The sequence below is a fragment of the Crocodylus siamensis genome, chromosome 2 (assembly GCF_052110815.1).
Source record: "Crocodylus siamensis isolate JL-2025a chromosome 2, ASM5211081v1, whole genome shotgun sequence".
NCBI lineage: Eukaryota > Metazoa > Chordata > Crocodylia > Crocodylidae > Crocodylus > Crocodylus siamensis.
The window spans coordinates 150,396,882-150,411,082 of NC_143396.1; the positions used below are offsets into that span (position 1 = coordinate 150,396,882).

The 14,201-nt window shown below is 43.2% G+C and overlaps 1 protein-coding gene across 4 annotated transcripts in view; it reads left to right on the forward strand.

Moving 5' to 3' along the window:
• GRID2 (glutamate ionotropic receptor delta type subunit 2) overlaps positions 1-14,201 on the forward strand; it is a 1,419,908-nt gene that overhangs the window by 1,176,093 nt on the left and 229,614 nt on the right. For all 4 annotated transcript variants that reach the window (XM_090037080.1, XM_090037079.1, XM_090037077.1 and 1 more), the window contains one exon: positions 6,782-6,920. In XM_090037080.1, the coding sequence (XP_089893206.1) occupies positions 6,782-6,920 (139 nt within the window). The remainder of the gene's footprint in view (positions 1-6,781; positions 6,921-14,201) is intronic.

Consider the following 14,201-nt stretch of genomic DNA (forward strand, 5'->3'; position numbering starts at 1 on the left):
CTGGGGCAAAGCATCCACACCTGAAGACAGGCGGGTGATCCAGGCTGACCTGGACAGGCTTAGCAAATGGGCAGACAGGAACCTGATGGAGTGTAACACCGAAAAATGCAAGGTTCTCCACCTTGGGAGGAAAAACCTGCAGCACCCTTATAGGCTCGGCAGTGCTACACTGGCTAGCGCTACAGAAGAAAGAGACCTGGGGATCATCATTGACTGCAAGATGAACATGTGCCTGCAATGTGATGCTGCGGCTAGTAAAGCTAACAAAACACTGGCTTGCATCCAGAGATGCCTCTCAAGCAAATCCTGGGACGTCATTCTCCCCTTGTTCAGGCTGGACATAAGCAAGAATTTCTTTACTGTCTGAGCCCCCAAGGTCTGGAACAACCCGCCATCGGAGGTGGTTCAAGCACCTATATTGAACACCGTCAAGAGTAAATTGGATGCTTATCTTGATGGGATCCTATGACCCCAGCTGACTTCCTGCCCTTTGGGTGGGGGGGCTGCACTCTATGATCTTCCAAGATCCCTTCCTGCGCTAATGTCTATGAAATCTATTAAATTAATTTTTTTTATTTATTCACGGATCTCCAAAGCAATTAGTCCTGTTATCCACTGCACTTGCAGATATGACTATTCAAAAGTGATATTTTTTTGGTTCAGAAATACTTAAAAACCTATCTGAAACTTTACAGTTTTCTAAAGCTTAGTCTATAGACACAGTTTTAGGAATATTTTTTTTTAAAATGGGAATGCGGTTGGGGAAAAAAGAAAACTATTGATGCTAACAGCCTTTATTACATGTCGTATGCAGAAAATGGCTGCTGTGCACTTTTGAACTAAAGCATCTCCAACATGTTTTACTTCAAAAGTATACCACCACCATTTTCTCGGGACTGATGTGCATTTTGCCATTTATACCACTTCATGCTCTGCAGCACCAGGTGCTTTTCAAAGTGTCCACCACTGCATCGCGTGCATGTGTACAAATGCCTGCTGTGAGCACTGGTACATTAAGGTTTAATACTTGTTTCTTTCCTGCACAGCTCTTATTTGCCACTAGAGGACTGGTGAGCAGGGGTATGCCTAGGAGTCAGGACACCTGGGCCTTATCCGAGATCTGGGTAGATTGGGGGGAAGATAAGTATGGTTTTGGGATACTAGAGGATTACAGATGCCTTATTTTATCTCCTTGGAGTAGATGTAATTTACCCTAACACAAGCTTGGTAGCATGGCCCAAAGTTGACCATCACTTCAAGTGACATAACTTTAAGATGCTCAGGCCACATCCCAGTGAGTATGCACATACAGGGGCATGCATTTCCCATGGAACAAATAGCAGTGGCACATATTTGTGTCTCTGCCCTAGCCTCCCCTACCACACCCAGGTCACTTTGCCACACTCTGGAGCACGTGTACAGGGGCATGCCCAGGTACAAATATGTGCTGCCGCTATTTGTCCCATGGGAAACGCATTCCCCATATTTAAATGGTGAGGATCACAAAGGACCTCTCTTTTCAGTGAGACAACCACCCCACCAGTCTTGAAAATGCCAACTGTAATTAGAACTTTAAAATTAAAAATTTCTTCACTTCTCCATGGTCAGATGGGCTTTTTATCCTATAAGCTTGACAACCTCCTGAAATACAAGGTGGCTTGTGCACTGCTCTATTTTGAGTTATCCAGATTAGTCCTATGCTACAAAATGTTATGGACTGTGGCCTGCCTCTTTCTGTTATTGCCATTCTGTTATAGTTTCACTCTTTTTCTTACCTGGGATCCCACCACATTTTATTTTTAACTCTAAGCAGCCTCAAGATGCCTGATAATAGTAAAGAATAACTTCTAAGACATTTGAATCTTTGTTAGGAATTTTGAAAATCTACATTTTCTCTCAGATAGTATTGTTTTTTCCCCCAATCTGTGTGTCTCATGCAATTAAGCATTGCATTGTTCCAGGATGTCAGGACAATGATTTTTTTTCAATCTGCTGATACATTTTAAAAGAGCTAACAAAGAGAGGAGGATAAATAAATACCCATGAAATATACTAAGGATGACAGTCCCTTCTGAAGTAAGCAAACAATTTACAAGTTTAGCCATTAATAAGATTTAACGAAGAAGAGATATATTAGATAAAGGGGGTGGAAGGACTAAAAATAATCTCTTGATCTGTCACTTGTATATATGACATTTTATATGTCACTTCAGATCTTTCAGAAGCTTTTGAGCTAGACTAGATTTTTGTAACTGACTTTCTAAGTACAGTGTACTTTAGCAAATGTTTTTGCAATTATTGTGACTATTATTTTTATTAATTTATGAAGTTTCCCTCCCAAACACAGTATGAAAAATTAAATACAAGTTAGCTTTTAAGTTAATTTTAGTACATAGGAGCGTTATGGAGTAAATTGCACTGGAGGCTGGGTCCATAAAACATGTAATGCACAGCTAGCCTCAGTGTAAAATTTCCTCATTTCATCTTAAGGCACAGACAGAAGTGACAACTTCTGCCCAATCTGGCCCCTGAAAGCAGTCTACAGCCATGATCAAACACAAATGCACACCTGCAGAGCACTTTAAAGGAGCCCAATCCCATGACAATCTAAAAACATATTACATGGTTCAGAGGAGCACCTTAATTACCATATGTCTCCATGTGCTGAGAGCAGGGCTATCCTGATACCACCCAGTTCAGCTTCCAGAGCTGTTTTCAGACAGGGAGGGGAGAAGGGAGAGGAGGGGGTTGCCTAGCTGGTGCTGGAGGGTTGGGGCCCGTGGATTGGAGCCCCACCCTGACATGGGGGCTCCAATCCATCCATTCCACCCCCACTCCAGTATGGCTACAGAAACCCCAGAACTGACATCCTTCCCCTGCCTTCTTCCCCTCCCATCCTGAGATGTAATGGGAGCTGAGACAAGGGGGATAGAGCTAAGGGAAGAGGCGGCAGAGATGCAGCCTGTCTCCCTGTATTGGCTCCAAATTGGAGCTCAATCACCCAGCCTCCTGACCCAATAGCTAATATCTCCTGGGTCAGAAGGATCAGTCTAACCCATGGTGAAGTGCCATGAGGTACACCCAGGAGCTGCACTTCTGTCTGCACTTTTAGTGATATGCTTGACTGACATTGAAGGGGCAAGACTAGCAGACAGTCAACTTTCCATTCTCATTAGGTCCTTGACTGTAAAGTGCTGAATAATTCCAGCACCATGGAATGTCTTGAAACTTCATCAACTTCAGTGATAGTTATGGAGGCACAGAGTGTTCCAGAGTTTATAGTGTCACATTAATTTCACATGTAGATGCACCCAGTGGAATGCTATTGCCATTTGTGTATTCCCAGGGATGCCTATTTGGAAACCATCAGTGCAAAACAAGATTTGAGTGGGATTAGGGGTTTTTCTCATGGAAGTGCTGAATTATCACAAAACATGTTTCTCCCAAAGGTGAAAAGTCATACCAATATGTATGAAAATATGTACTTGCATGCTCTGCTTTGTCTTTTTGCTCAAGTCATTAACTATTGATGGCATAAACTGTAGCTTTGTTGATTAATGATAGACATACTTCACAAACAGCTGTGTGTCACACAGAGCTGTCCTGCTGGTCTGCACATTTGCAGACATTTAAAGTCTTGTTAATAATGTGTGCTCTGAAAAAACAGATGAGGTGAAAATGAAAAAGAGGCCCACATTTAGCAGTATCAGAGTGCTGTGTCACCAGAGGTCATGTATAAGTGGCAAGATTAGCTCCTTCAGTGACCAAGACCCTTGTCTGCTAACTTCAGCTGTGTATAAAGCAGGTGTATGACTTTCAATGGTCCTCCTCTTTCTGCCAACTTACTTCAATTAAAAACAATGAGAAGCTATTTACCATTTTATTCATGAGGATGAAAAATGAAAAAGCAAGCCTATCTAAGAAATTTTTGGCTTCCCTTTTATCACCCCACCCATTTCAATTTAATTCAGATTGAAACTGCAGGCACTGGCACCTGAAGGTTAAAAGGACAAACAACCCATTGGGTTAATTTCGTATATCTAGCTGCTACTTTTCATTTTATTATAATACATTTTTGATTGAAAGATTCCAAAGACATTAGAAAAACCCCTGTAAAGTGGAAATATGCCATTAAAGGCTGTCATTTACAACTTGTGCTGGACATGAAACCAACTCTTCAGAAGTTAATTTTTATCTTCAAAAAGTTCTAATACTGAAATAATATCTACTGATATGATCAGGAGATTCTTATTTCAGATAATTATATAGCACCTTCAAAATAAGAGGAAATATATTTCTGATTTTGTGAATCTAATATTGAACTTGTCTTTTTAATACTGGAGTTTTAAAAAAGTTGAAAGATCTGATTATAAAGGAATAATTTATAATTAATTCTGGTACAGTGAAACTCCATTGATAATGACACAGAATGAAAGCTTCATACTTTTAGTATACTGCTATGCACAATTCCTACTAGCTGTTATACAGTATGTACAAAATGGTTGTTGTTGGACAAAATGGTGAAATTGTCACTAGTATTCAGACATTAAATAACATTCTAAGTAGCCTTAACATATAACTTGAAATAACCTTATTATTAATAAGCCAGCTTATTTCTATATAATAAGAGATTATTAATTAACATGCATGTTAATATTACCTACTAAAGTACTATAAATAAGTTTAAATATAAATAAAAAATTCAACAGAACATGTTTGGGGATCACTGAATCTCTAATTAGTTGCCAGTGCTTTTGAAACTCTCACCCAGTAAATCTGTATCAGCTACCAGTCTATTTGATCAGAGACTCCTGAAGGAGATAAAGAATTGAGTGAAACCTATAGGGGACCCTACTGTTTGAATTGTATCTGAGAAAATTGCTTCAAATAACATTTGTGTATTAAAAAGAAGCATTGTTCAGGTATGAAACAAATGGGGAGATGATATGGGTAAGCATCCTAGTCACTAAGGGTGCCTACAGACATTTAGGGGCCCACTCTAACTCATGGCACTTGTACATAAAGTGCCATGAGTTAGAGGTCCACTCCCCGCATCCCAACAAACATTTACCTGTTAGATTGAGTGGGAGGGGAAAAGAGCCTGCCTGCACCAGCCCTGGCCAGCAGGTGGGGGTGTCCCACCAGGCATTTAGGAGGCTGCTGAACAACCTCTCTCTCCCAGCCCTTCTCCCCCCACCCCAGCTCTGGGGCTATCGTGTGGGAGGGAAAGGAGGAGGGAGCTGGAGTAGCACTGGGCTGCTGGCTGCTTTGCCTGGCCAGAGCCAGATGGGGGGGAACATAACTCTCTTGCCTTGTGCCCCCACCCACCCCATCTACCCGGCTGGGGTACTGCAGGAAACTGGGCTGGGTCTATAAGGCAAGGGGGTGCTCTCTTCCCCCACCCCCTGCCCAGGCCTCTTGACAGTGGCAGCATGTAGCTGCCAGCTACTTTGCCTGGCCAAAATAAAGGTGGGGAGGGGGGGCAGAATGGAACCCCCTCACCTCACAGGCCTGGCCTAGCTCCCCGCAGTACCTCAGCCAGGATAGATGAGGGGCGGGGGGGAGAGACATGAGTTACCACCCTTTGAATAACTACATGTACAAATTAACTATCCTGCCTTTAAAAAGGTCCAACCAGCTATAAAGCTAGTGATTGAAAATGTGTAATAACTTTATAGCTGGTTTCTATCCAGCTTGAATATGCCGATGTAATGCTAAGCAGTGCAATGTACCCCTGGGACTGAAAGATCATAGCCAATGCAGTCTTCCAGCCACAGGGGTATGGGGCATTCCAGGCAGCAGCTAAGAAATTGCAGCTACTGTGATTCCCTAGCCACTGTGATCTCCCAGGTATGGGGCTCAATCCCACAGCTGGGAGACCACAGCAGCATCCCATGGCTGCAGAAGCTGAGAGTCCCAGGCTTGATAGGGCTCTCAGTCCAAGCTATGCCACATGGACAGCTGGGACCAAGATTGCCATAAGGTATGTGATACTCAGTCACACCTATACATGGTATTGGTGACTGGCAGCCCCCTCAGCAAAGGAAGCCAGCTGTGGGAACCTGCTTCTTGGTGATGTGGGGGAGGGGCAGAGTTGGGCTCACCCTACACCAGCAATAAGGTACAATTGTATCTAATGCATGATCCAATAGTCACACTTCCTGTCATGCATATGTAAAATGGCAGGAGGTACAACTGTGTGTATTACACATTGGATCCAATCACGTCTTTACCTGCACATGTGTGTGTGGGGGGGGGGGGGCTAGCTGACACATTAGTTGGAGCTTAAATAAAAGGATTAAGATTAGCAAAGTGCTTTGAGACTAAAAAAAGTTATAGGAGCAGGAAGTAATGTTATATTGGATACTATTGGTTTAGTATCCAGCAGAAATAAAGTTTCTACATATCCAAGCTCACCATGAGCACATTGAATACACATGACTGCAGAGGTATGAAAAGTCAATAAATATATCTCTTTCAATGCTTAATGCTGTAAATGCTTAAATAAGCTCCTTTTTGTTCTAAGATCATAAAGTCTGTCTCCCTTAATGGATAGATTTTTAAATGAATCACAATTAATATATTGTTAAGAAAACCACAAAATGGTCTTCCTTCCACACGTTCTATTTTATAGAAATGATGGTCTACATCCAAGCTACTTTACTAATAAAATTCCCTACTGACATCGGTGACATTGTTCATAGGAGCAAGGCATTAGTAGCAAAGATTTGGCTCTGTGGCATTTGAATGAAAGCTCTAATTTTCCTCTTCTGTCCAACAGGAGGAGAAGTTCCCTACACAACACTGGCAACCCGAATGATGATGGGCGCCTGGTGGCTTTTTGCTTTGATTGTCATCTCATCTTACACAGCAAACCTAGCGGCTTTTCTCACAGTCACTCGCATTGAAAACTCCATCCAGTAAGTGAATAAAGAATAGATGGGTGTGTGTATGTGTGTGTGTGTGTGTGTGCATGTGCGCATTTGGGTAAAAGTATGAAAAATAGACCTTTCCAGTAGCCTGAGATGAAGGATATGTGAATGAATCAATGGCAAAGTCCATAAGAGTTCAGATTTTCACCACTATTGTTTTGAGGTGGAATGTCCTGAAACTGACCTACATCAGGGGATTGGTAACCTCTGGCCTGGGGGCCAGACCCAGACCACAGAACTTTGGATCTAGGCTGCAGATGTGGGGCTTCGGCAGCATTCAACACTGGGGGACACCTGTGGGCAGTCTCCCTGTACCACCATATGTCCAGGGAGACAAGTGGCAGTGGTGGCAAGGTGCTAGCACCTGCCTAACCACCCACTTCCAACCTGGGATAGGTCATTTTGACCCACAGCCATAAGAGTCCATACTCCTGACTCAGATGGTTCTATTTCCAGCCTAGTCACTCTTCTTGGGTACTGTCTCATGTAAATGAAACTGTCATAGTGGAAATGTTTTGAGGAAGTAGTAACTGGGACATTATTTAACACATTTGGTTTTTGGACCTCCCTCATACAAGGAAATGGAATGGAAACTTAAATATTGCTCTGTGTTTCTCCTGCACAGTCTTCACTCATAAGTAGCCCTTTGATTACGATCAGACCAAGGTTTTATCCCAATTTTAAAATCTGACATTTAACTCTCCTTGTTCTGCAAGAGAAGTACAATAACATTTGTTAGTATGAATTATATTAATTGATCCTTCTCCTATTCTGTTTTTCCATTTCCAGCTCTCATATTTGCCACATTATTTGCTTACACTTTCTTCTTTTTGTCTGCCAGCTCCTTCCTCCCCTTTTTGTATTTCTCTCCTTTTCCTCTCTGTATCCTTCTTTACAGGAAACGCCACATGTTGTCCCTTCTCTCCATCATTTCCCTAACAGGATCACCCATATTTTCCCCCATCTTGATTACCATTAACTATGGATTACCATTAGCATCTTGGATGCCATTAAATATCCATCCAGCATCTCTCCCTCTTGCATCTCTCTTACCACAGGAATGCATATCTCTGTCTTGCATCACATCTGTTCTTCAAAGTCCTACCACCTTCAGCAAATATCATTGTCATTTCTGACCCTTGCTCCTCCCAAAATCCATCTGTCCTGTTACCCAAAATGGAAAATCTGTCTATAGGAAAGTAGCCAAAGAGTTTGGAGGTGAGGAGAAATGAGGAGACTTGATGTAGAATGACACGTGTGCGCTATCATCCCATAAAAATGTCTTCTCACAGGAGTGCCTTTATGGCTTCCCCTCACCTTCACAAAGTGCATTCACATTCCATAGTAAATATCCATATGTTTTGTTTTTCCCACAAATATCACACTATATCCCTTTCCCAGGGGTAACTACTTCTAGTTACCTCCATCTTTTTTGTAAGGAAAGTGTGCCAACTCGTCCAGCTCTCCAAGAGACTGTCAGCTATCATTCTGTGGCAGGGCTCTGTTCTCAATTGCTTACATGTTTGTCACGTATCCACCTGGATTAGGGGTAACACAGTTTTTCTGTAAATCCTCAGTTTGGATGAGGAGGAAGGGCCATCCATAAAATATAGCGTATTCAGTTATGTTTCTTTCTGAGCAAGAGAAGAGCAGGTGTAAGGTAAGCAGGTTCTGAGATGCACTAAAGCAACTTCTATCAGCAACTCAGATAAGGAAAAACTAACTCTGGGGAAAATGTACTATTTTCTTCAAATCTGGATTAAAAATTGTGACTCAGACAACTTCTTAGTATCATAATAGCCACACTGCAAAATACATAAATGTTCCATACTGTATATAAAAGCTCACTCAAGCTCTGCATTACATTATCAGTTAGATCACTTTACCCATTTTTCTCTAGATTTTAGGATCTTAAACTGAGAGATTACTGGTTACTACAGGCATAATTTGCCAGACTGTTACACTCATTGAAGGGCAAATCTGGGTTTTCAGTCTGCCAATTAGTCAAAGATCTGAACTTTTTTCTTTAATTGTGTAAGTCTTGCAGGAAAAATGTCAGTAAATGAATATTTTTTCAACCACATGTCATATTTTATAATAGAATAAGCTAAAAAAACAATTTCAATGTTACAAATAATAATTTCATTTTTAATAAGTCTTAAGGGATGTGCTGTCAAAAAATATTTTAGTAAGTCCACAATTGTCCACCCAGAGATATGTATATGTGCAAAAAAGATAACTGAATGCCTAGACACTTGTATGTGTTCAGTCACTTGGTCTGACCTTTTTTGTGCTTGTAGCCACTACATCCCACTCTGAAATTTTAGCCTTAATATTTTGAAGTCTTCAAGAAAAAAAATAAAATTAATGACAAAAAAGTCTGAGCTTTGTTACCATACATAAGAAACTGTAACATAATATTGTAGTTCTATCTCCAGCCCACACTTGTAGTTTATGATGATGTCACTAGAAACCCTCCATGGAACTGAGAGGTTATTATGTGCAATTGGGAGTACATTGGTCTTGTGCTGTATTATTTATGGGGCAAATCCACTGAATATGTTTTATTCAGTAGAAAATGTTGCAGCTGGAGAGCTCCTGAAATGAAAGAACAGAAACATTTTTCAACAGTGTTTGTAGTTCTGAAATAAAGTAATTAGATGTGCTAAGTATCCATTAGGGAATGAAGTTATCCTAACTATAGTGGGAGCATAAAACTTTAGTTTACAAAACTGCCAGAACTGAAAAGCAAACCAGCATATAACAGAGAGGCTGTTTGTTTACCACAATGAATTATTGCAAAATGGGAGACATGAATAAGCAATACAGAAAAAGCTGATGCTCTTTTTTTAACAGATCAAATTGTACCCTGAGGGAGCTTTGAAGGCCAGAATGGAAATGAGTTTAAGTATTTAAAGGAAATAAGCCAAATTCTGTTTGCAGTTGCATGTGTCCAAACTCAGTGAAGTCAGTTAAGTGAAAGTGATTGAAGTCAGTGGGCTGGTTTGAATGTAACACATAGGTAATTTGTTTTTATTTCAGTTTTACAGCAAGGACCAGAAATGATAGCTTGTGGCCAAAGATTATTCTTGAGTCTAATTTTAACACAAATGCAAAAGTTTTGATGCTTCATTTGGAGCTTTTATATTTTTGTGTATGAAAATTAGACTGGAAGTATCACAATAGATCCTGTTCATATCAAATTTCTCATTATCATACCTCAACATTTGGATGCTAATTCAAACTGAATTCTGAACCTTTGCTTGTTCTGTAGTAGAGTTATTGTTAGGCGTGTCTACTGAAGCACTGTACTATTTTAAGAAGAGTAGCACACAGCGTATTGTTAGTAACTGTAGTGTTAGTAAGGCCTAGGAAACATCTGCTTTTTTTTTTTAATATCCACACAAGTAGATCTTTGCTACAGAAACATACTCGGAAGCTTGTTGCACTTATTCTCTGCTCAGCTGAACAATTGGACTTTAATGCCATTTATAGACTTAACCTGGAGAAAAGAAAACAAAATAGGATGAGTGCACACCTCCTTTTTCAAGCAGGCAATTGCCATTTGCTGTGTTTTCAGCTATGCTGCTTTTTGGTTTTTGCCAACTAGCAATATTAAAAGTAGAGGTGCACAAATAGTGACACGTCTGACATCTGCATCTTTTATTCACACTAGATCCATGTCAGAAGCATAATCCTGGGAATGGCATCTAATTTGAGCTAGTCAGCATTATTTGTGCCAAAATACTGTGGCCAAACTGGGAACAGCAAAGACCAAAGCAAAGCGTAACCAGTGTGACTCTTAAACATCTAAGTTGTTAGTGAAAATCCAACACAGGTCAGTAGTGACTGAATGCTGATAATATCCAGTGCCTGTTTTTAATTTAAGTCAATGAGCTTGGTGGTATTAGTTCTGTTCCCAGTACGCAGCTGTCCATGTCAGAGTTTCATAGATCTAGGGATGCAAGGGACCTAAATAGATTTCATAGACATTAGGGCTGGAAGGGACCTCAGGAGATCATCGAGTCCAGCCCCCTGCCCAAAGGGCAGGAAGTCAGCTGGGGTCATAGGATCCCAGCAAGATAAGCATCCAATTTACTCTTGAAGGTGTTCAGTGTAGGTGCTTGAACCACCTCCGCTGGCAGACTGTTCCAGACCTTGGGGGCTCGGACAGTAAAGAAATTCTTCCTTATGTCCAGCCTGAAACGGTCTTGCAGGAGTTTGTGACCGTTCGACCTCGTCATCCCTTGGGGCGCTCTGGTGAACAGACGTTCCCCCAGATCCTGGTGGTCACCCCTGATAAACTTATAGGTGGCCATCAGATCACCCCTGAGCCTGCGCTTTTCCAGGCTAAAGAGTCCCATGGCTCTCAGCCTGTCATCGTAAGATCTGTTTTCCTGACCTCTGATCATGTGCGTGGCTCTCCTCTGGACTCTCTCAAGCTTCTCCACATCCTTTTTGAATTGTGGAGCCCAAAACTGGATGCAGTACTCCAGCTGCAGCCTCACCAAGGCCGAGTACAAGGGGAGAATGACATCCCGGGATTTACTCGAGAAGCATCTATGGATGCACGCCAGCATTTTGGTCGCTTTACTAGCCGCAGCATCGCATTGCAGGCTTATGTTCATCTTGTGGTCAATGATAACCCCCAAGTCCCTTTCTTCTGTAGTGCTAACCAACGTAGCACTGCCGAGCCTATAAGGGTGCTGCAGGTTTTTCCTCTCAAGGTGGAGAACCTTGCATTTATCGGTGTTAAACACCATCAGGTTCTCGTCTGCCCATTTGCTGAGCTTGTCCAGGTCAGCCTGGATCACCCACCTATCTTCTGGCGTGGATGCTTTGCCCCAAAGTTTGGTGTCATCGGCGAACTTGGTCAGTCCACTCCTGACTCCAATGTCCACATCGTTAATGAAGATGTTGAACAGTATGGGTCCCAGGACAGAGCCTTGAGGGACCCCAATGGTCACAGGGCACCATGATGAGTGACTGCCATCAATCACAACCCTCTGGGTCTGACCACGAAGCCAATTTCCCAGCCAGCGGATCGTGGTGGAGCCAAGGCCACAACTGGTCAATTTGGCCAAGAGTTGATCATGGGATACCAGATCAAAAGCTTTTTTGAAGTCAAGATATATGACATCAATCTCTTCTCCCTTGTCCAGGTGATAGGTCACCTGGTCATAGAAGGAAATGAGATTGGTCAAACAAGACCTACCCGCAACAAACCCCTGCTGGCTGTCCCTTAGAATGTTAGCCTGGGCCAGTCCCTCAAGGTTGGCCTCCTTAATAAACTTTTCTAAGATCTTCCCCAGGATAGAAGTCAGGCTAATGCGCCTGTAGTTAGCCGGATCCACTCTCCTCCCTTTCTTGAAGATCGGCACCACATTGGCCTTCTTCCAGTCTTCGGGCACTACACCAGAGCGCCAGGAGTTTTCAAAGATCCGTGCCAGGGGCTGGGCTATGACACTCGCCAGCTCCTTGAGTACCCTGGGGTGCAGATTGTCAGGGCAGCTGACTTGAAGGTATCCAGCTTCTCAAGGATCCAAGTCCAAACCCCTGCCCTGGGCAGGAGAGAATACTTGGCTCATATGACCCTCATATGACCCCAGCTAGGTAATTATCAAGCCTCCTCTTAAAGACCCCCAAGTTAGGAGCCAGCACCACTTCCCTTGGAAGTTGGTTCCAGATCCAAGGAGCCCTGACTGTAAAATAGTGCCTTCTAATGTCCAACCTTAACCTACTCTCAGACAACTTATGGCCATTTTTCCTTTTTACTCTGGGAGCTGCTCGGGGGAACAGGGTCCCCCCCATTCCCTGCTGGTTCCCCCGGTAAGTTTATAGCTGGCCACCTGTTCCCCCCTCAGCCTTCTCTTGTGAAGACTGAACAAGTTCAGGTCCCTTAGCTTCTCCTCGTAGGGTCTGCCCTGCTGTCCCCGGATCACACGAGTGGCACTCCTCTGGACCCTCTCCATGCTGGCTTCATCCCTCCTAAAGTGCAGTGCCCAGAACTGGATGCAGTACTGCAACTGCGGCCTGACCAGTGTCACAGAGAGGGGCAGGATCACCTCCTTGGCCCTGCTTGTGATGCATCTGTGGATGCATGACAAGGTGCAGTTTGCCTTACTGACCGCGTCCTAGCATTGGTGGCCCATGTTCATTTTGGAATCGATAATGACTCCAAGATCTCTTTCAGCCACTGTGCTTTCAAGAAGGGATGTCCCCATTCTATAGGTATGCTGCAGGTTCTTACTGCCCAAGTGCAGTACCCTGCACTTGTCAGTATTGAATCCCATCCTATTCTCATTTGCCCACCTCTGTAACCTGTGCAGGTCCTTTTGTATCCTGTCCCTCCCTACTAGCATGCCCACCCTGCCCCAAATCTTATTGTTGTCAGTGAATTTGAACAGGGTGTTTTCACCCCCTCATTCAAGTCACTGATAAAGAAATTGAACAGTACTGGCCTGAGGACTGAGTCCCAGGGGACTCTACTGCCCACATCCCTCCAGGTCACCTGTCCACCACCACTCTCTGGCCATGGCCCCCTAACTAATTTGCAACCCATCTAACTGTGTAGGCATCAATGCCACAGTCGCCTAGCTTTTTAATGAGAATGGGGTGGGAGACAGTGTCAAAGGCCTTCCTGAAGTCCAGAAAGAATACATCCACCATGACACCTGCATCCAATGATTTTGTGACCTGGTCGTAGAAGGCAATCAGGTTGATCTGACAGGATCATCCCCTAATGAACCCATGCTGGTTGCCCCTGAGCATCATCCCCCCTGCTGGTCCTTCCCAGATGTGGGGGTGGAAAGCATCTGGACCTGTTGATTTGAACACATCCACCCCTCCAGAAGTTCCCTAACTCAGTCCTCCCTGACCCTAGGCCTGGCGGAGTCTCTCCTGATCCATCCTGAATCTCGGTGGGGGAGTCCTGGTCCCTGCACAAAAAAATGGAGGCAAGGAAATTGTTTAAAAGATCTGCCTGTTCCTCTGGTGCAACTAGCAGATTGCCTAGCGTACCCTGCAGGGGCCCCGTGTTACTTAGTGCTTTCTACATACTCCCTATGTATTTAAAAAAGGACTTTTTGTTGTCCTTGATTCTTGATGCTAGTCCTAGTTCCTTATCTGCCTTAGCTTTCATAACAGCCCCCCTACAGACGCAAGCAATGGGGGTATATTCCTCTTTGGTGATAGTTCCTCCCTTCCACTGGGTGTACGCCTCCTTTTTGGCTATCAGGTGTTCCTGAATGCCTTTGGTGAGCCAGGGAG